This window comes from Lycorma delicatula, chromosome 1 (assembly GCF_047948215.1).
Source record: "Lycorma delicatula isolate Av1 chromosome 1, ASM4794821v1, whole genome shotgun sequence".
In the NCBI taxonomy this organism is placed as follows: domain Eukaryota; kingdom Metazoa; phylum Arthropoda; class Insecta; order Hemiptera; family Fulgoridae; genus Lycorma; species Lycorma delicatula.
In genome coordinates this window covers 338620589-338645372 of record NC_134455.1, presented here as the reverse complement: position 1 = coordinate 338645372, position 24784 = coordinate 338620589, and the positions used below count along the sequence as shown (strand labels likewise).

Genomic DNA, 24784 nt, shown 5'->3' with positions numbered 1-24784 from the left:
TATAGTAAACAAAATTTTGGCAGTACAAAACTGCCAATATTTTTAGAGAGGAAGGTTACTCATTCAAAAACAACTGAAACAAAAGATGATAAACAAAACATACACAGTAGTGCAGGAATATACAAATTAAACTGCAGTGACTACATTAAATACCACAATGAAAATGTTCTAAACTCATTCACATACATATACAAGAATACAAATATGCACTACACACAAGAATAAAAACTAATCTTTCAAATCACTTCAAAGAAACATATTTATGAAGATATTAGCCACAATATGCAAATTTTTACACGTAGCACATAAAAACCAATTTTGCAACACACTTGAAAAATATGAAATTTATAACACATAACATTTGATAAAAACAAGATATTAAATGAACAAACATAGCATGTTAAGATATATATAATATTTTTTCAGCCTCTGCAAAGTACAGAATTAGAGAACACTTACCTTTACTTTTCCATGTTCAAAACGTTTTGAGGCCGAAGCCCATCTTCAGTGATGTTATTTTAAAATTCTTTTTTTTTACATTTTCACATTAAATTATAGCTTTTTACTTTTTTGTAAAAATTATTTATTGATAAAAAAATTTAAAAACATTTTTAAAATTCAGAAAAAATATTTCTTCAGTCAAGAGAATGAAAAGGTTTTGCAATAACTATTAATTTATAAATATAAATACTCTTAAACAAATAGAATTGTAGAAAATTTATAAAATACTTTTAAACAAATAAAATTATAGAAAATTTAATTGATGCATACAATGTTAAAAAATATAAACCTGATAGTCATATAATAAAATATTGCAATAAAAAAGTAAAAAATAATAATGATTATTCCAGTATTTAAAAAATAAAATGCAACAATTGCAAAAATATATATACTAGTAAAACAAATAGATCCTTTAAAGATATATTTTACGAACATTTTATATCATTTAAAAATAAAAAATTAGGTTTTTCAAATGCAACTGACCATTTCATAAATAATAATCATAATATAACTAGTTTAAAAAATAATTTAGAAATAAACAAAAGAGTAAATATTGAACATAAAAATAGTAATAAAAAATGAGAAATTTTAGAAAAATTGTATATATATATATATATATAAATGTAAATTCAGCCTTATAAATCTGCAAACAGAATTTGATGGGGACATTCTTAATAAAATTATTTAAGTTGGCATACAAAGATAAGATATTGATAAATTAATAGTTATTGCAGTACTTTTTCATTCTCTTGACTGCAGAAATATTTATTCTGAGTATTTAAATGTTTTTTTATTTTTTTATCAATAAACAATTTTTATAAAATAAAAGTAAAAAGTTATAATTTTATGTGTATCTGTAAAAAAAAAAGAAATATTAAAAAACATCACTGAAGGTAGGCTTAGAAAACATTTTGAACATGAAAAAGTAAAGGTAAGCGTTTTCTCTAATTCTGAACTTTGCGGAGGCTCAAGAAATATTATATTATATATAGTTATTTAACATACAGAGGAAAAAGAAAGAAAAAATGGAGTATAAAAAATTTAATTAAATAAATTAACATATTAAGAATATATTATTAATTTACATAGTTAAGCGGTTTCCTGGCCTTTTTAAACAATTGCCATAATCTAATTACACTGAAGAATGTGTGCCTAACAAGCTCCAAAAAAATCATGTAGAAGGAAAAGCTCTGTATTTTGAAAATATTTAATTTTTATATACAGCCAGTGGGTGAACAACTAAACCAAGAACAGTCTTTGAATAAGGGACAACTTAGTATTAAAAAGGAAGAAAATTGTCTTAGAAATATTTTATAATTCTCAAGATTCCTTACCCCTAGAATCAGTGTAGCAGTTGTTTAAAAAAGATTTATCTCTATAACTACTGTAAATTTTCAGTTTATTTTTTAATTTAATGCTTGTTTAACTTTGTTCAAAATTCAAATTAACAAAGTTTACACTGTAAATAAGGTAAGTTGTGTGCATTCTGTGTTGTGTTGAAACTGTTTAATGCATTTAGTTCATTAGTTAATAATTTTGTACAGACACTGCAACATAGAACAGAAGAGATCTCACCAAATGAAAGATGTGTCTGATTTTTCTTATTAAATCATTTAATATTATTATTAATGCATATTTATACAAGCATATTTAAAAAAAATTTCATTTGATCATGCATGAACACATTCAAATTTTTCTTAGTCTCAAGATATGAAAATGCAAGTGAAATTTGAAACTGATATATTGGTTACCAATTAACGTATTACATTTTTTATTTATTATTACTGATATTAATAATCAATAAAATTGAGAGTGGATATTATTTATTAATTGAATAAATTGCAATCCATATTCAACTATCTAATAAATTAAATGAACAGAACTCAAAAATTAAGAGATGTGTTTCAACCCTTAAATCACTTTACGTTTATAAAATATTCAGAAATTACTTATCAGGGATTAAATTTACGCAGTTTATATACAATTTAAAAGAAAAAAAAACAGATAATTAAAAATATTTAATATGTAATGCTAATTCTGAAATCAATTTTATTTTTACATCAATTACATTCATAAAATAAAGACAAAATGTATAAAAATAAAAAATTTAAACATATGTACAACAGCATATTTCACAAATAATTATAATTAATTATACCACTTGACACTAACTATTCATTGTTGCAAAATCAAATCAATTTTGATTGTATATGCAATTCTAACACAGTTGTCTAAAAACATTTTTACAAATTGCTTTATAAGAAATTAGTAATGTAACATATCCTAGCATCATGATGTATTTTACTATATCAGTAACAAATCTTGTTTAACAACTCTAAAGTAATAAAATTTATTTTATCAAATTTTTCATCAAACACAATAATGCAAATTATCACAGAATTAATTAAATCAGTAAATCTATTAACTAGACTACGTTGCATTAACTATCTACGTAGCTTAATTAGCTAATTATTATAAAATACTTTATGACTTCTGTAGATTTGCACTCTTAACTACTCAAAGGATGATCATTTTTCCCTATTGGTAAATATTTGGTATTTCATAAATGTTCTTTTGAATTCCATTCTTAATTAAATTATAACTTTTAAAAAAGTAATACAGAATCTACAGACATTTTTTACAAATCCATTCAAACAATAATGTAATCTTTAGCACATACTATTGTTCATTTAACGTAATCTTTTTTACTTTTATTGAAAGGGATGGGTAACTCCCTCATCACTAAGTAATTTGTTTATAAAAAACCTGATGTGAATACCACATGACTTCCTTGTACGCCTGTTATATTACATATACACATTTAAAAAAAATTAAAAGTACATAAATATTATTTCATTAATAACTTCTATTTTTTTGTTATTGAATTATTATTCATCATAAACTTTTTTTTACAGTGTCAGGTTAATAATTATTAATAAATAAATTTATATACTTAAATTAAAAAAAAGGGAGATTTGAACCGATGTGCTTTTCCCTAAGATCCAAATTTCATTAATTAAAATTTTATTTGGTTATAATTCCGGAACCAATGAAAATAAGTACTAGTTATGACATATCATTGAAAAGCTCTCAATGAGGGCTTATTACTGCAGTTAACAAAGAGTCCAAAATCTAAATTGTTTTGGACTTTGGGCTTTTTAGGACACTTTATTTTTCTTGTTAAAATATTTTGTAAATATACATCTGTATTATATTATATATTGTGTCAACACATCAGACAATTCATTCACTTTATCTTCCTCATTAAAATACTCGTTTAGGGTTATAATTAATAAATAAAGTAACCTATAAACTGGTTCAGTGGATTGTAATTAAAAGGGGAGGTGCACAACTAGATGTTATAACAGTCCTATATCCAACATTCTATAGCTAATTGTTTTTAGTTATGTATGTACAGATGTCACACCGAACTAATCAAAATGGATATTTCTGTTGAAATCTGAAGACCGAAATTTTACGCGATTACAATACTTCCTCCTTGTACTTCATTCAAGCAAGTAAAAATTGGGAAGTTAAAAGTATTTAATATGTCTATTTCAACCTCTACTGATGAGAAATTTATCTGAGATGTAGATGGATTTTAAGGAAAATTCTGAACATTACACTCAACTGAATGTAGCTACATCTGTAAGCAAATTACATGGCTCTTTCAAAGATGCTGACTGACATAGGCGATGTTTTGGTAGTCTAAGACACAATTGCTATTACTGCTCACTTTTTATTTACTAGACATAAACAACTGCTAAGATGTCACTGAATATGTGTCACCCAATAAGAAAAAAATATTTCAGTTGGTATGGGAGTCAATGAAGTGGACTTTGTTAGTGTAGTATACTAACTAGTAATGTTTATTTACAAAAATTATATTATGAAGTAACAGAATGCCTTGTGTTTTATATTATGCACATAAACATTTTTCTAGCTATGAGATCCTAAATCTTTCACTGCCAAAAAATTAGTTTATAATATTAGAAAAGTTGACAAAAACAAAAAAAAAAATTTAACATTTGTAGCGCAAATCTGTTAATTCATATCATAGTGATCTGGATTAAATAATAATGAAATAAATCAGAAATTAGCAGTTTATGCTGTTATACTCTGCTGTATTAGAAATAATGCAGTGGATATGTTGCATTGCACATTGTCAATAACAATGCAATGTAATTTTATAGCAATTGTTTTGATCATTTATAATTTTCTGGTATCCAAAAATATCCCTTGTTAATATCTGTATATTTTATTTTATTACAATACTGCACCACATTGTAACGAATGTACTGCTAATAACTCTGTATTAGCAGTTATTTAACTTTATCGGCTAAATTCATGTGGTTTAATTAAGAGTTATTTTATAGATACCATAAAACAATTGTTTATTTGTATAAAACATTTAATTGTTTGGCAACACGTGTTTATAGGTTACTTTATTTATTAATTACTACATTAAATGAGTACTTTAATGAAGATAAAGTGAATGAATTGCCTGATGAGTTGACACAATATATAATACAGATGCACATTTACAAAATATTTTAACAAGAAAAATAAAGTGAATAAGCAAATGAAATTACACATCATACAGTGTCTTGGAAGCTGTTTTTGTTGTGAGTTTCAGAGAATATTTTTTCATTATTAATTTATAGGTGTATACTGTTTTGTTTTTTATATACCATAAAATGCTTAATAGGCAGTAAAACAAAAAAAAAAAAAAAAAAAATGATCTTTGTTACAGTTTTTAATGTTCTTAATGCTTAAGGGATAAACTCTTTCATACAATCAACAGACCACTAGTCTCTAGAATATAAAATGTTTGGAGCTCCTGAAGAACGTGAGATTGGAACTACCAAAGCCACACATGAAAAGGTGTTCAGAAATAAAAAAAACCTGCCATTAACACAACAGCAGTCCTTGTTCAGACCCAGATTGTAGTTACAAATCTTTAAATTTAGAGTTGAAATCTTGGTTTACACGACTTATGAAATGATTTGAGGTGTGTGGAGACTTGGTTATCAACCTGAACCTGCTAATGATACTTAAATTATCACTAATAATATTCCATTCTTCAAGTTAGTATCAAGTAATTATCTATTTTTTTCATATTAAAAACTTACATAAACATAATCATACTTCATTGACACTACCAGATTTTTGATCCACTGCTATTTCAAAATAAAGTAGCCATTATTAAAACCCTACCTGACTATTCTTTATGTTCAGGTTAACATAATTATTGCAGTTTGGTGGACTCAACAGTCCATATGAGTTCACCAAGCTGAATAAGTTGTTATTCAGGTGTAAAATTCAACATGAGCCTCATCCAGTCTGGGAAGCAGTACTAAGTGTTCAACATCACGAGCACCAGACCACAATTTCAGTCAGATTAGCTATTCCAAAAAACGTTCTGGTACTCTTTGATTAAGGATCAGGGGGAAAAGATAACAAGGTATAGTGTATACAGTATTAAGGAAAAAATGACATTTTTCTTCAGTTCTATTGTTAATACAAGCTGGTGTATTTAGACAAAGAACAGATCCTTACTATTTCTGACTGATCTGCTTCCAGATGATAACTAAGCAAATGAAACTCCACCATCTGAGATTCTGAAGGAAAGTTCCAAGTTACTACTGGGGAATGATATGAAATTACTGAAGCAGAAATCCACCAAGTAATCTATAATCTTTGTAGTGGCAGAGCCCAAAGATATGATAGTATAATGGTAGAAATCTATGTCTGTTTCTTAGGAGTAAAAACAAATAAATTCAAAAGAAAGCCTATTTAACAGTGCCTTTTTGAAGGTTATTTTTGTAATTGTTGGAAATTAAAACTTTTCAAATCTGGTGGCAAGCATCCAATCATGAGAATTTCACACCGGTAAAATGTACTTGCCAGTTGCAATCAAAATGTTGCAAAGACTTTTACTCGTACTTACAAATAAATGAATGAATTACTTCAAGACATTTGCTAATGGATGATAACTATGATTTTCATCCTGGAAGGGTACCGTGGTTGCTATACTTCAATTTGTCACACGTTCCTTTAGTGAGTCTAAGTATATTAGGTATCTTTTTGGATATATCTGGGGCTTTCAACAATTTATGATGGCCTTTGTCTTATACTAATTGCAAAAGCATTTTTGTATGAAATTGGGTTCCTTCATTTATTTTACTAAGTCATTTTGTCTATCATGATGACAATGAAGTAAGAAAGATCCTGTCTAAATGTTGTCTGCAGGGCAGTGAATTAGGTCCTTGATTCTTTGATGAGGTTGCCCAGTGGTTTTTACATTATTGCTTATGCAGATGACTGGCTACAGCTGATTGAAACAAACTCTCGAACCAAAATTGTATACAAATACAATCTTCCCCTAGGCTTGTTAAGTTTTAAGATTGTGAAGTCTTTAGTACAAGACTGTCTTCAGTCCTGAAACGAACCTCATGGTGAAAGATCGGCTAACTTTTACTCAACAGATGTAGATATAGATGGTAAGCCTACCTATTAGTGGTGTCCATCTTCAAAAATACTTGGGTATTACCTTGCTACCCTTGATGAAAATCTTTGTTTCAAAGAGTACCAAAAGTATGTTGTAAAGTTGTATACTTTCTATGGGTGTTCATAGGGTAATCCATCCTGAAGATGGATTAAATTTTAGATCAAAGCATAATCTATACTTTGATTCTATGTACTAATAAATGTTGAACTTGTTTTGGCACACCGTATACACTTAAGGAAGAAGTTATAAGGACAATTGAAAGCTCAACTCTAGTTGTAAGTCTACAACAAAATTTATTTTAATGTTTCATTTAAACAATTTTCTGCAATTAAGTATAGACAGAAAGAATAATGAAGAATTGCAAAAATGGCAGCATTTCAGCCCTTCTCTGAAGGTATAAGTCAGGCATGGCATTTTTTATGCGTTACAAATTTCATTCTCACAGGGCAAAATTACTAAAGCAGCTGATGCTTCTCATTTCCAAAAAAAGCAAACAGTCATAAGTAAAAATTTATAAATTTAGTCAGGTAAAGGGTATCTGCTTCTGTGACTTGGTAAATGGTTGTGTTAGTGTCTGATAAAAAAAAACATGTCTGAAAAAAACTAAGACTAAAGACTGATGTAAATGTACGTAACAGCATTTTCATTTTCAGCTAGGAATGAGGGGGCAATGTGGTGACTAGAATCATCACAAGGTGGGTGTCTTCTCCAGGTTTGGATATTCTGATTAACTATGCATCAAGATCAAATTTCAGACTCATAAAATCCAGCTACAGCTGAAATAATGCCACATAAATGATTTATTCAGATTATGAGAAATTTACACATTTCTGAGAATATAGATCTAGATAAAAATGATTAATTTATTAAGTGTAAAGATATTAAAATTATTAAGTATAGAAAAATTAAAATGCTAGCTGGAAAAAATACCTTCCTGGTGATAGTAATTTTTCTTGGATAAAGGTATGAACTCATATTTTAGTATGCGTATTTGTCTGACACTTTGTGGCAAGTTGGTCACTTGGGTATAGTCAGGTATATAAGCACCAGAGTAGGATATTTCAAATTGCTTATATCAAAGATGTATCACAGCTATTTAAAGGCTATGAATTAAGAGTTCAAGGATTTTCACTGTACACATCTGAAATTCTTCCATGAGATAAAAAAATGTAATTTCTTTTCTGGCAATTTTTTTTCACTGAAGCTCTTCGCTGTCTGTAGATGACTTACTGTATGTAGTACTGCAATGATCTACAATAACAGGTTTGAACAAGCTTTATTGGTAGTTGTACAATCTTTGTGAAAATGGTGTTGGTTTATTTTAATAAATATGTAATGAAAATCAAGTATTTGAATATCTAGGTATTATGATAATAATGTGGTACATCAACACATTAATATCTTGGACTGTGATTACTTTCAGTTCAAGTAGCTGTGTACCTACAAGAAAAATCTCATAATAAAATCCAGTAAAAAAACAAACTGAATCTGAACAGACACACTTTATCTGTTATACACAATGTGCATAATACATACATACAAGAGCTTGGTAGGATACATGAAAATGTAGCCAGTTTTAGGGGAAATATGAGGAAAGAAATGATATTGGCAGTTTCTGATTTTTCCTATCAACTTCAGAAAGTAATGCAAGGCTTTTACACACAAATATAACTGACACAAAAACAAAGGTATCTTGATTATTAGGATTTACACTTGCATTATATACTCACATAAGGAAGTACTTTAGGCAACTGAAAGAAGACAAAACAATAAAAAATCTTATCTGAGCAGAGATAAGCTATAGATAAAAGTAGTACGTTAAGCCAGTTTTGATAATGAAAGCCTGTCTCGGTAAGAAGAGAAAAAGAGTAGATGTGATCAGTGCAAGAAAGGTTCAAGAATAAAATATAATTGTTAGGCAGAACTGCTATGGCAGTCACAAACTTTACCAGGCTGGCATGTTATGCAGGATCGCGACTGTTCTAGTAGTTAATATTTATTTCACTTTAAAAATCATGAATGTGATAACAGTTCTTTCATAAGTGGATTATCATGTGTAATATTCTTTTTTGATCCACTAGAAACAGTTGAAAATTTGATATGTTGGTAGCGTTGCTTCAAAAAGAATTTCTTGTAAACACCTATTAATAACGTTACATTGCACTTTGAGAGAGGCTAACTGAGTTTGTTATTACAACTTTCGTTCATATTTTTATTTAGAAACTGAATTATTTATATTGTTTAGTGAATTATATGTGTTATGTGAATAATAATACAAAATGGATTCAAAATATCTGAAAGATTGATGGTAGTAGTAGCTAACGTGTTGAATGAATCTTCCAATACAGACTGTGAAAGTGACAAAGAGAATGGAACTGAAGATAGTAATTTTGATTATAATTCTCATGTGATGCATACAAAAGAAATAAATTTAAATAATTTATATGATCAATTAACTGGTACTGAACTGGAATTGAAGCAGTTGAAGTGATTATCACAGAAGAAACAACTTTAATGAGCAATTCTTGTGCGAGTAAAGTTGGATCAAATAATAGCAGCAATAATAATAATAATAATAATGATTAAAAAAATGTTAATAATGACTATAACAATGCTTCATGTGGGTCAGAAGAAGATAACATGGATGACGACTCAGATTATGTTGTTGATAAATCTGAATATGAAAGTAGTGATGAAGCTGAGGAGAGCGCTACTAATGATGATGATGATGATGATAATGATGATGTCAATAATAATGAAGAAGAAAAGGAGGATTTGTGGATAAATGAAGCAGTTCTAATCACAGAATTAAATTCTGATTTAATGACATGTCGTTTAAAAATAAATAAAAATGAAAATGCAACTCCTTATGATGTTTTTTGTAAACTTTGGAATGAAGATATAATGCAACTGATTTTGTAGTCTACTAACAATTTATCAAGATAAATTATTGAATTCAAACAATACTTCAAATAAAATCTGCAGGTTGGTAAATGCAAAAACTGTCATTAGAAGAGCTAAATAAATTTTTTGGGCTCTGCTTGTTGGTTGCTCAATTGAAATTTCTGGATTACATGATCATTTTCTACAGATCCTCTGTAAGCCGTTTTTAGCCACACGATGTAGGGCAGATGATCTGAACAAATCTTAAGATTTTTCAATAGTTCATGTATTTCAAATGTTGATGAAACTGAGAGACTGCATAAAGTTTCACCATTATTGGATAAACATTTACTTAATTTTTAAAAATTCTTTCTAACCAGATGAGCCACTTCTCTTTATGAACGTATGCTTTTGTTTAGAGAGCGATTAATATTTAGACAGTATTTGAAGAATAAGAAGTCAAAATATGGCATAAAATTTTTATGAATTATATGAGGGTAAGTCAATTATTATCCGCAATTTAGTTTATGTTGTCCGTATTTTTGTTTATGTTGGTAGTACTGTCGTGTTGCGTAGATGATGCATGTATGGTTTAATTCTTGTTATGTCTGTGCAGGTTTGATGCTGCTAGGTTATTTCCATTATTGCTGCCCTGCCGTTAACCATGGCTGTTCCACTATCTGTTTGCACCAAAGAAGAGCGATGTTCAGTGATCTGTTTTTTGTGGTTGGAAGGTGTATCAGGGGCTGAAATTCATCGAAGAAATTTGATACCTTACGGGAACAGTGTGTTGCTGCAACAGTGCCTATGAATGGATTGAAAAATTTTATAATGGTCGTACAAGTGTTATGCATGACGAAGGAGCCGGATGACCGTTTACCACCACAAATGAGCGTGCACGTGAAATGGTTTTCTTAGACAGAAGAGTAACTACTGATGAAGTGGTACATCGTCTGCAAATTGTTTTTGACATCTGCACGTTATGCAAATTAATTTCATTTGCTTATTCACTTTATTTTTCTTGTTAAAATATTTTGTAAATGTGCATCTGTATTATATATTGTGTCAACTCATCAGACAATTCATTCACTTTATCTTCATTAAAGTACTCGTTTAATGTAGTAATTAATAAATAAAGTAACCTATAAACACGTGTTGCCAAACAATTAAATGTTTTATACAAATAAACAATTGTTTTATGGTATCTATAAAATAACTTAATTAAACCACATGAATTTAGCCGATAAAGTTGAATAACTGCTAATACAGAGTTATTAGCAGTACATTCGTTACAATGTGGTGCAGTATTGTAATAGAATAAAATATACAGATATTAACAAGGGATATTTTTGGATACCAGAAAATTATAAATGATCAAAACAATTGCTATAAAATTACATTGCATTGTTATTGACAATGTGCAATGCAACATATCCACTGCATTATTTCTAATAGAGTATAACAGCATAAATGCTAATTTCTGATTTATTTCATTATTATCTAATCCAGATCACTATGATATGAATTAACAGATTTGCGCTACAAATGTTTAATTTTTTTTTTGACAGTGCACATTACAGTGAGACGCTTACTGCAAAGCTGAAGCCTGGAATTTGAAGCAAATGTTGAGGATTGCTGTCGAAAGTTGTTGTGTTGTTGCACAACAATGCCCATCCACATACTACTGCCCACACTGCTAAAATGTTCCAGAAACTCAACTTTGAAGTACTGGCACATCCTCCATATAGTCCTGATCTTGCACCTTCTGAATACCACTTGTTTGGTCCACTCAAAGAGGCATTAAGGGGCCGTCGATTTACGTGGGACGAAACAGTGAAAGAAGCGGTGTATTCCTGGCTCACAGCTCAACCGAAAACCTTCTTTTATGAGGGCATCCAGAAGCTTGTGCAACAATGGACCAAGTGCGTTGAAATGCAAGGGGACTATGTTGAAAAATGATGTACATGTAAGTTTTGTATTTGTATTGCAATAAAATTTATAACTACATTGCGAATAATAATTGACTTACCCTCATACATTCCATCGGGATATGTCTTAAATATTGAAATATATCAGGGAAAAAGTGTAATAAAAAACTAGTAGCAAGGTTAGTGGTATTATTCTTTGACTTTTGAAACCATATTTTAACAAAGGACTCCATATTTATATGAATAATTTTTATAATAGTATTGTTATGTCAGAGCAATATTACAAAATAAAAAAACACAGTACCAGAACATTAAGATCAAATAGAAAACATAATCCACCAGAAGTTACCAAATCAAAGTTAAAAAAAGGTGAGCACAGGTCTAGTTGAGAAACAAAGAAAAAACATAAATATTTCTAAGTGTAAGAATAAGAGAAATGTTTTATCCATAACAACCTGCTACCATCCATATATGATTACCACTCAGAATCGTTGAGGAGAGAGCAAAGAAAAACGAAAAATAGATTGTGGCTTATAATGAAAATATGTCTGGCATTGACAGGTGTGATCAGATTGTGGCCTATTATTCTAGTCCTAGAAAAACTCTTTGCTGGAGTAAGAAAGTAATATTTAACTTATTAGATGTAGCATTATACAGTTCTTACTTATTGCCTGTATAAACAAAAGTTTAAACCAATTGCAAAAATTGGAATGCCATTCCTCAAATTTCATAATGAAAATATGAAAGAAATGATTACATAGCCTAGACAAACAAAACATGGCAGACAACTAGTTACAGAAAATCAGCTAATTACCGATCGCAAGAAGACAACTGTAATTACTGCTGCTGGTGATGATGCTCACTTTCAAGAACTTATTCCTGAATTAGAAGGATGGAAGTGTTGATCAGACTATTACCTTAAATGTCACCAATGTTTGCAGAATTGAAGAAAAAGAAGCTAACTCAATACTGTTGTAAAACCTGCCTGATACTATTATGTTCAGGACACTGTTTTGAGAACTGGCATGTGGTCCTTATATTAAAAATTTGAAAAGAAAAATTTATTCTTTTTACAAATTGGAGTATTTTTTCTTAACTTATACTAAAAAAAGATTGAACTTTATTGAAAGATTGAAAATTAACTTTATTTTTTTTAAATTTGTTTTCTTATTTAGCTGTAAATTTTATTACATTTTAAAGTGTGCATGTTATTTGATTTTGTAATGTAATTATTTGTGGTCCTAGAGATAAATAGTCAGAACTATGAACTGCTACTGCAGTTAACACAAAGATCTGTTCAGTGGGACATGACTCCTACATCAGTCCATCAGAGAAAAGGCATATTTCTAATGCTTGCATAATAAGAATAACGACTACACTTTGATCTTAGCCAAGAGGCCGAGAAGTGATAATATAAGAACTCTTCATGGGAATGCTACAGCAGTCCCACTCAGCTTACCTTTTGCTAATGTCAGTCCAGTAATTTTGTGATTGCTATAGCATTTCTGATTGTGAATGTGTTAATTTCTCACAAATTCATTCATTCATATAAAATTTTAAAACATCACTATCTAATGATTTTTAAAATTTAAAATTCAGTTTATTTTATCTTTTGCAGAATTGATAACTGTATGTTCTTTGTGATTAAAGTTTCCTAAAAGATCTAAATAAATCTTTTTATTTATCCTATTAATAAGAAAAAGAAGAATAAAAAACAATCTTTTTAATAAGAAAGAATAGTAAAATATTTAAATGTGTTTTTAATACATTTATTTTGATGCAAATAATTAAGAATAAGCAAAACGTTTTATTGTTGTTGGACAACAAAAAAAAGGTGGTCCAAAATGAGTTTAGGAAAAGCTTGCCACAAGTTGTACCACACATTGGGGCATTTTCAAGAGAAACAACCTGTTCTGCTAGACTTCTACTGGAATATAATTGCCAGATCTAAGTACTTAAGATAATTTCTGACACAAAACACCAAAAAATTAAGCCTTCAATCACATGTAAACAAATCAAGTACAAAATGGCTGGCCACTGGGTGCTCTAATAAATTAAAATGCAATCACTAAATAAAGAACAACAAAAAAGTAAGGTACTTATAAAAACTTCTACATATGCTTTATACTACCCATTTGTTGAAAAAAAAGTAATGCAAGTGATAAAAGTCCAGAAATTTAGTTCTCCCACTACTTTATGAACACAAAGTTCCATTTTTTTAAAAGAATTTTACAGGCATTTATAATACTATTTATGCTGAGAGACAGCAAAAGTTGTTTTAACATAATCATTTTTAACTGAGAAAAATGTAATTTCCATTAAAATATACAATTGTTTTGTAAGGAAATCATTTCCATTTTTAGAGAAAATAGGGTGAGCAGTCCTCATTGCCCTGCTTAAGTCGTTTCATCATTCTTTTAATACCAAAAAATGACAAAAAAAAATTGTTAAATTTTTACCTATAAAAGAGGCTGACAATCAGATCATGGGCTTATATCAAACTCTATGACTGAATTGCTATATAAATCTATTAACATATATACATTTCTCCTGTTGTTTTTTTAAGATTTGAAAGTTTAGGTCAATGAGTGTAAATAACAAAATTTGTTCTAAATAACCTTACAGACCTTTCTTTTCAACTTTCATTACTAAATTTGTTCTAAATAACCTTACAGATTTTTCTTTTTAACTTTCATCATTCAGTAAACAAATTTTGAAAAAAGATTGTAACAAACACTTATTTGCAGTACTCATACTCATAATTTTCAAAAATGGTGAACATTAAAAAAACGTTTATGGAACTCAGATCAGAATAGAATATATTTTACCCTTCAACACAACTACATAAGATTAATTTTTCAACAGACTCGGCATATGGTCCCTTAATTTTTTTTTATTAGCCGTAATTCTGACCAGAGGAAAAACCAAGGTTATCTTTTTAACTTTCATCAGTTCTTGTTTTATTACTTAACTGATTCTGTACAGTTGCATTATCAATGTTCTCACATAACAAAGTGTTATTAGTAACATCTGCATCTTCCACGGAGCAGTCTTTAATACTTTTATTATTTTCTAAAGTACTATTATTAATGCTTTCACACACCATTAAATTTGAATTTTCATTCATCACATTAACACCTTTATCATTACTGTTGCTACCATTTACATCATCTTCCATAGGACCAGCCTGAACAGAACAATCCCTCATGTTTTTATTATTTAACTCAGCACCATCTTTCCCTGAATCTTCGATTACATCATTACCATCATTATTTTCACACATGACCGAAGTGTCATTACAATTTACTTCTGAATTGTTAAATGTTTGTAATTTTCGTTCGTCTGAATGTGTTTCTACATGTTCTTTAAGTTGATTAATATCAGAATAAGATGTATCACAGATTGAACACGCATAAGGTTTCTCACCTGCATGCTTTCTCATGTGTTCTTTATACTCATTTAAATCAGATAATGAAGCCTTACAATTTGAACAAGCATAAACAGTATTGTTATGAGTTCTGCTATGTTTTTTAAGATGCGATTGCTGTGTAAATGTTGCTGAACAGGTATCACATTTGAATGGTCGTTCTCCGGTGTGCAATTTCATGTGACGTTTAAAGTTTCTGTCATTACTAATACACACGCTGCAAATAGGGCATTCTAATTTTTCATCTGTATGGGTCTGATGATGCTGTCTCAAATGACTTAACTGAGAAAAACAGCTGTTACAAAGTGAACAGACATACGGTTTTTCACCTGTGTGAGTTCTGTAGTGTCGCTGTAGATTACCTAGACTATTGAATGCTTTTGAACATGTCGAACAAACATGACGTTTAATCGGTACAGGTTTATTGCTAGACTTAACTTTATCTACCTTATCGCTCTCTTCTTCTTCTTCATCATCATGCATATCATTACCTTCAACAAGTTTATTGACCTGTGAAGAATCAAAATGCATCATTACATGTCTTTTCAGAACAGCCAGTCGTGTGTAAAGTTTACCACAGATCATACAACTGTGAGGTTTAACATTTGCTGCGTGCATCTGCATGTGCTGTCTTAATGAGATTATATCATTAAATTTTGTATTGCATATAGAACAGAAATTATTCTGATTATTGCTAGCATGGGTCAATATATGCCTCTTCAAATAACTTACTTCTGAATATGATTTTCCACATTCTGTACAATTAAAGGGCTTTTCACCTGTATGCATTTTCATATGACGTTTTAATGAACTAAGTTGAGGAAATGATCTCGAACAAACAGCACACGTGTGATCAGATTTATCCTCTACACCTCCTCTAAAAGTCTTCATCGCTTGTATGTAACCATTTCCATCATACAGAGCTGTATTAAAGAACTTATTGGCAAAAGGATTCTCCAATGAGTGAATAGAAAGATGATCTTTTAATTCATCATGGGTCGAGTATGATTCTCCGCACAAAGGACACGTGTATAGCGAGCCATTAACAAAATTAGCTGTTTGAGGTGATGGCCACGGACCTGCATCCATCAGACTTCCATCCTGTGCACACAGACAAATTTACATTTTGACTGACATAAAATTACATTGAAAAAAAAATTATTTCTATGTAATAATAGGCAATACATATTATTCAAACACTTAGCTAATAATATTATTATGTTTTAACATATGTCATATTATATGTTAGTAATTTAGGAAGTACAAAGACAATCACCAGAAATTTCTTTCTATATCAATATTTATAAAACTGCATTCTATAATGTGTAAAAATATATTCTGTGACACAATATTTTGCTATATAAATAATAAGATATGATGAATAGTTAAAGAAATAAAATTGGAAGAAGGGAATGATCAAGAACCAATCACAAAAAATAAAAATCTAGAACTATTACATCTGCAAAATCTAGAAGTATTAGGAGAATTATTTAAAGTAAAAATGTTGAATGCTTAAGAATTTTTTTAAGAAAGGAGAATAAGTTTCAGGGCTTAAACTTGACATGCAAGTACAATTGCTATAAAACTGTTTGTAAAAAAAATATTTAAAAAATTGCCTTTTAAATTCTAACCCTCACTAAAAATATCATTAAAACATAGATATTTCAAAGGAAAACATAAAACGTAATCTACATTTTACCCTCGAGACATAAAAATTCGACATAACCATTCCTGTAATGCTTAATTTTCTGAACAAATTACTTTTAATAACTTATTGACAAAGTGAAGATATTCAAATTTCCACAACATTTTCTTTGAATTTACAAAATCATGGTTGGTCTGTAAAACAAACATGACCACTGAACAAAAACCAAACAGAATAAAATTTAAAAAAATAATAATTTTGGATTTCCAACAAGTAACTTAAAAAAAAAATTATTTCTATAAAAATGGTCAAGCAACCAAAATATTATTTTCTGGATCACTTAGCATGAAATAATCCATAATAAACCACTCATTCAATTTAATAAAAAACTAACCAGGTTTTTTCTTTATATTCTGTTTGTATTATATATATATATACATTTCCTTTTACTAATTCCTTGTACCTACTGATAATGCTAATTTAAAATTAAAATGCATGCCTAGTTTTAAATTTTGGTTTTGGCAATTTTATGAACTGTAAATATATTATTTTAACGTTATTAAAGTCAAATAAATATTCACTTTTCAGTTGTGGATAAAAAATTCTAAAACTAAGTTAACAATCAGCACAAAAGAGGCTTGTATTTAAGAACAGAGATTTGAAAGAAAAAACTGAGAATTTGCAACTTCAATGATGTCATAAAGTAATATGAGTAATTTCACATCAGGCTTAGCTCTTTGACTGCAAATAAAAATTCTGCCTTAGATTGTATTACTGGGGTTTGAGGAGCAAGCTGCATTATTATATCTCTTGAAAAAGAGGTATCTCATAAGTCAAGTAGAGATTAGGACACCTTCTTGGCCAAATTCCATCACTATGTTATGTAATACCTTTAGTATCACTAAAATACTTTCATATTATAAAAAAAAATTATTTACATATCTAATATACTATGTGTCCTTCAGTGAGCTGCAAAAACCACTTATACATGTTTCCGTATTAAAAGCTAAACATATATACATAAGTTATGCAGTCGCTTCGATGATGGGAATAGATCATTATTCTACATTCATATATATTTAATGAAAGACCAACAAAAGGCCACATGAAGATCTTTCTAAAACAAACAATTATTGCTATTCTAAATCTCTCTACAAACTTTGACATCAATTATTAAAGAATAAGCAACAATGAAATGTTTAAGCAACAATGAAATAAGCAACAATGTTTACAATGAAATGTAAACAATCTAGAAAGTTTTTACTATGTGAGGTATGATAAAAAAATAATGAAAATTTCAATTTTGATCAAAAAAGATTTACTTATTCTTCTATATTGATATTGCCCCTTCAAAGTAGGCCCCTTGGGCCTGACACACTGGATGTTTGAAGGAAACATTTTTTCATATAGCCTTAAGTTCACTTGGTGTTTTTTTTTCTTTATTTCATCTACTATCACAAATCATTGTCCTTTTAATGTTCTCTTAAAAGTGGGAACAAGAAAATGTTGCAGGGTGCCATGTCTGGAGAATATGGAGCCTGCAGCATCAGTATGGTGTTATTTTTAGTTAAATAATCACGAATTAAAAGTGAAATGTGAGGTGGAGTGTTGTCAAGGTGGAAAATCCAAGAATTATATGTGTAATTTTTTTCTGATAGCCTCATGCAACATTTAAACTCCTAAGTAATATTGTTTGTTGGCTATATAATTTGTGATAAGAATTCATAATAGATGATGCTATTGTAATAATTAAAAATTTTAATAAGTAAATATGTTAATAAAGGCAAATAAAACAATTTAATCAATTTTTGTCTAAATGAGGGACTGAAAAAAATTTGAATGGGACAGAGAAAAGTTTTTATGTTGAGGGAAATGAAGGGACTATTCCCATCTGATAGATGGAAAGAGGTGGATTACTCTGAAGATGAGTAATGGAAAGTCTCTGGGACCAGATGAAATATCAAAGGGCTGCAGGTCAGGTTGGAGTACAATGACAATCAATTTTTTGTTTGTATGAACCAAAAGAATGAAATTTGAGGTGTTTCAAATAATTTTTATGATAGCTTAAGAGAGCTATTACAGGACTGCATTTATATTTCTTACATTAAAATAACTTCAGTTGATTTAATAAATTATTCTGTAATGTTTTTACTTTTTTTCTTCTGATATAATATCACTTCATGGTAGTGTTAGTGTCTCTGTTTTTATTTTAACAAAAAGTAAGGCAACTGAGGCAGGCTAATGCTAATATCCGATTACAATATGAATAAATAAAATAATTTTTTTAATTTTATCACTATATAACTTTCTGATATAGATCGAGCAATGGAGTGAGGAAAAATATACATACACTTCACTAGATATGTGCAGTAAAGAAAAATGATAAAATAAAATATTTTATTAAGTCACATAATATTCCATTTTCCCATTTCCATTTATTTATTTATTTGCTAAGTTTTACCTATTACTGAAATAAATAAGACTGACAAAGCAGTTACTGATGTTGAAAGAATATAGCAGTATTGCTGACAGGTGGTTGGTTCTCTTAACTGAATTGAAATTAAGCCCATTTCCATCAGTAGTTGGATTTAGCACATCATTTAAAGGATTACCTGTAGAACCATTAAAGTTATTTAACCGAAAACATGCAGTAAAAAATAGAAGACACAACAGTCAGTCGGTGAAACAAAACTCTCACAGATGAAATCAAGGCTAAAAGTATATTAAAAGAAGAAATTAAAGATAAAATTCTATCCTACACTTGATACATTTTACAGGAAAGCTTCGCGAAGGAAATTAGAATATGAAGCTAATGGTGTGATGATTTAAATTGATTGAGGGCAAATAAGTTTTCATTAAATATATGTTTTCTTGAAGAAAGAAGTAATTTTGAATTTCCATTGTATGTAGAGTCTAATAAGTCCAGATGGAACTAGAAGGAGGTTCATTACTAATGCTACCAAAACAGAGTGTATATTATACTTAAATTATTTTGTAAATAAATATACGTATTGATATAATCAGTGTTAATAAATGGATTGTCTAAAAGTAAAAGTAATAAAACAGAACTCACCGATGGAGGTCCCTCCATGTTTGGAGAGATGTTTTTATAATGTTTCCATCAGTGAAACAACCTTCAACAATTCATAATTATAGCTTAAGATTAAAAAATAAAAATAAGAAATTATTAATGACGAGCTAAATATTATTAACATACTAGTAATTCAACTTCTTTTATTTTATAGTAAAATTACTAATTTAGGAATAACATTTAACTATTTATTAATAACTTTTATTTTTTATATTTTAACCTAACATATAATTATAAATCAATATATTTATATCGTTAACCATTTATATTTTTAACTGATGAATTTATACTATTTTGAATCTAAATGGTTAATTAATTTTATTATATACTTCTTGGGTCCAGCACTAAAATGCATAAAACTATCACAATTAATAATGTTAAAGCTAAATTTGTAATACATTAACATTTGTAGATGGTATGCTTAACTTCTTTATGTTTAGATTACTTGCAACATTCAGAAAGTGGATGATTACGTGCAACACTCATGGTGACATTATTATAATTTTATACCTATTATTATAATTTACCATTACTATTAAACTGCCATTATCATTTTATAAATTTACAATAGTAGAACATAACATCATTTTTTAGTGTTCTCTTGAATCCTTCTTTAAAAAACGTTTTTAGCAAAGTATATTACTTTATTATTGAATAATTTTCCTTCACTGGTCTTAAATTAGTTATCAATCTATCCCCACACGACTTATTAATTTTTTCATTATACAATTAATATACTTTAAATGTAATTTGTTTCCTTTCTGTAATAATAATCATCAAAATTATTATTATTATTATTATTATAGCAGAGCATTATAAAGTAATGCTCTGTATAGGTCAGCAGTTGGTTGAGGTTTTATTATTATTTTTGCTCTGGTCTTTTTTTTAAGTCTTTTAAAACCGGTAAATAATTTATAACATTTTGAATTAAGATTTTGTTTTTATGTCTAGCATTTGATTTAGTAAGAAAAATTTGTTTTTCTATTTGTCAAAACAAGATTACAATTTTTCCCAGACCATTAGTTATGTTAATACAAAGACACATCACTTAATTTTTTTTTCAGCTAATAGTAGTCGAATAAAAGACGTAGGAAAATAGTTCCCCAGAACTAGACAATATAAAACCTAATAAAAAAAGACTAATTTGGGTAATGACAAATTCAGTCAATACTGAACACAGGCTGCCAATTGCTTACAATCTGAAGAATGAAAACCTACTAGGTTTGTAAAAAAAAAGGAAATTTAAGCTACTGGTTTTACTATTCAGAAAGCAAAGAAACAAGAATTCCATGAGTAAATATATACAGCTAAGCTGCAGACAGTTCATAAAGACACGATGAGAAATCAGCCACCAGACTATTGAGGTCAGAAGCAGAAGTGATAGTGAGTTTTTTGAATGAGTTCTTATACTGTAGCATGGTTGAATTAAGCAAATCAATGGAGATTTCCTGCAGTATGTTACATGTTAAGATTTTTTTGTTAGACACCTTCATTGAAGAGCATTGAAATTAGGTTATTTGTTAATAATTTTAGTGGATACAGCTTAAAAAATACCTTTAAAAACTATAAGGGTTTTACTCGATGGAAGAGTTAAGTGTAGGATTATGTTCGAATTTAAAAATTGTTTAAATTATTGTTGGGTTCTAATAAATCATAGTGTAAACTGATGTTAGAAAGTAAATCTTTTATGCATAAGAAAGTAAATGAAAGGATGAGGATGTTAGAGAGAATAACACCCACAATATTCCAAGTTTATTAAGTAAGAGAAGCGAGTTGGATTGGGGTGGGTTTTGAATATTTAAGGGGCTTTTGAAGTGATTGAAATGAAATAATAAATTTATATTATCAGTTGATTTATATGGGAAAGTGTATGAAAATCAAGTACTGCAAGAACTGTTGTTTTAAGGGTGTAAGAGAGAGATTCTAAGTAATTTGAAAGAAAAGGTTTTAGATTTAAGGATGAAAAAATTTGCAAATATAAGAAAACTGTAAATCTTTTAATAAATGGACACAGTAAGGAATAATGACTGAACATGCTTTCCCAGGTGTTATTGAGTCATCTGCGATCAATTTATGATGCGCTTCTTTGTAACTGATAAAACTAATTAAGTATTTCTCATTAGGCAAGAAAAATGAGGCATTTTTCTTTGCTCATTTTATAAGTTATTATTATATCTTCTGGTATGTTGTGTATATGATTATACAATTTTTAAATGTTTGTTTGATGAGAAAAATACAACATTGAAGAATGCTGTTTAAAACATCTGTAATACTTCCTTTTCATAAAGAGGGTGGCCTGTGAAAGATAATGATATAAAGGAAGCTTGTTTATAGATCTCATCTCAGAGAGTTTTACCAAGTTGGAAAAATGCTAAGTTTACATTCAACCCTGAATTAATATCAGGTAGGATTTAACAGGGGAATATTCTACAATCGATAACATATTCAATTTTCATTTTATTATTAAATACTGTTTAACTTAGAATAGCAAGTTAAAAATTGTACTGTTTAAAATACATTTAAATAACCTTTTTTTATCGATTTTAAGGCTGCTTTTGATGTAATAAATGCCTCGTTTTCTGTAATAAATTGATTCTCCTCTATATTTATGACTTCCAAACTGCAGTATTTAAGTGTGATTTCTTTAGATCTGCACCATCTTTTTTTTTAAAATTGTCATCTTTTATATCTTCTTTTTATTCCTTTATATAAAATCATTTTGAAATAATACAAAAATCAGAAACAAGAGAAGTCAACCCTGCTTCACACTGTTGTGTTAAAGCTGTTTTAGATCTCCTGTGTACTGTATATATGGAATGTATTTTATATGTATTTATATAACCTTGTTGAAATTTTAATGAGTTGTGCTAGATACTTGCATAGGATATAACTTGTCCAGATAGACCAGATGTTTTTACAAGTTATATCCTATGCAAGTATCATTAAATGCAAGTACTATGCAAGTACTCATTAAAATTTCAACAAGGTTATATAAATACATATAAAATACATTCCATATATACAGTACACAGGAGATCTAAAACAGCTTTAACACAACAGTGTGAAGCAGGGTTGACTTCTCTTGTTTCTGATTTTTGTATTATTTCAAAATGATTTTATATAAAGGAATAAAAAGAAGATATAAAAGATGACAATTTTAAAAAAAAGATGGTGCAGATCTAAAGAAATCACACTTAAATACTGCAGTTTGGAAGTCATAAATATAGAGGAGAATCAATTTATTACAGAAAACGAGGAAATTGGTATGAAAAATTAAAAAGAAAAAATTATGGCCTGCTTAAAATGAGTATGCTATTAAATGTTTTTAAGGAACTTTGAATATTGTTGAAAGTAATGTTATTAGTAACATAGCCACAATCCTGGCATAAGCTATTATAGAAGAAAATATGAAATCACACCATTCAATAATTTAAATTTAATCTGAAAAAAAAAAAGGTTTGGATGACATATTTGAAATGGTAATTAAAAATTGTACAAGATTTTTAATACTTTTCACATTTGATAATGTTTCTAGTGGGCATAAATTTCCTAGTAAACTAACATTAACAAAATTAAACAAATTCATAAGAACAAAAAAGGTAGAAGTCAATAATTACAGACCAGTCAGTATTATGTTATTATTCTCTATAATTTTTAAAAAAGATTTGCATTTAACATTTTTTTTGCTTTACTCATTTGACTGGTTTGATGCAGCTCTCCAAGAGTCTCCATCTAGTGCTAGTCGTTTCATTTCTGTATACCCCTACATCCTATGTCCCTAACAATTTGTTTTATATATTCCAAATGTTGCATGCCTGCACATTTTTTTCCTTCTATATGTCCTTCCAATATTAAAACGACTATTCCAGGATATTAAGGCATATAATGCCGTAATATGTTTTATAGTCTGTCTCTTCTTTTAACTATATTTTTCCAAATGCTTCTTTCTTCATCTATTTACTGTAACACCTCTTAAATAGTCACTTTATCCACTCATCTGATTTTTAACATTCTCCTGTAGCACCAATTTCAAAAGCTTCTAATCTTTTCTTCTTAGGTACTCCAATCGTCCAAGTTTCACTTCCGTATAAAGCTACGCTCCAAACATATACTTTCAAAAATCTTTTCCTGATGTTTAAATTAAGTTTTGATGTAAACAAATTATATCTCTGACTGAAGGCTCATTTTGTCTGTGCTATTCAGCATTTTATATCGCTCCCGCTTCATCCATCTTTAGTAATTCTACTTCCCAAATAACAAAATTCTTCTACCTCCATAATCTTTTCTCCTCCTATTTTCACATTCAGTGGTTCATCTTTGTTATTTCTACTACATTTCATTACTTTCGTTTTGTTCTTGTTTATCTTCATATGGTAGTTCTTGCGTAAGACTTCATCCATGCCATTCATTGTTTCTTCTAAATCCTTTTTACTCTCGGCTAGAATTACTATATCATCAGCAAATCGTAGCATCTTTATCTTTTCACCTTGTACTGTTACTCCGGATCTAAATTGTTCTTTAACATCATTAACTGCTAGTTCTATATAAAGATTAAAAAGTAATACATACTTAAAAAGTATGTATTACTTAAAATACATACTTAAAAAGATATAGGGATAGGGGATAGGGTGTTCCCTATCCCCGAGTTCGATAAGGATGTTTCCTTATCGAACTCCCTTTTTTATTATGGCTTCTTTCTTATGTTCTTCAATTATTACAGTTGTTTGGTTCCTGTAAATGTTAGCAATTGTTCTTCTCTCTGTATTTGAACCCTAATTTTTTTAATATGTTGAACATT

The 24784-nt window shown here is 28.8% G+C and overlaps 1 protein-coding gene across 2 annotated transcripts in view; it reads right to left on the bottom strand.

Moving 5' to 3' along the window:
- Positions 1 to 14549: 14549 nt before the first annotated feature.
- LOC142334322 (uncharacterized) overlaps positions 14550 to 24784 on the bottom strand; it is a 52335-nt gene continuing 42100 nt past the window's right edge. The window contains exon 6 of one of the 2 annotated variants that reach the window (XM_075382266.1): positions 14550 to 16351. In XM_075382266.1, coding sequence (XP_075238381.1) covers positions 14762 to 16351 — 1590 coding nt within the window. In that variant the 3' untranslated portion in view covers positions 14550 to 14761. The remainder of the gene's footprint in view (positions 16352 to 24784) is intronic. The other variant, XM_075382265.1, reaches the window with a different exon arrangement.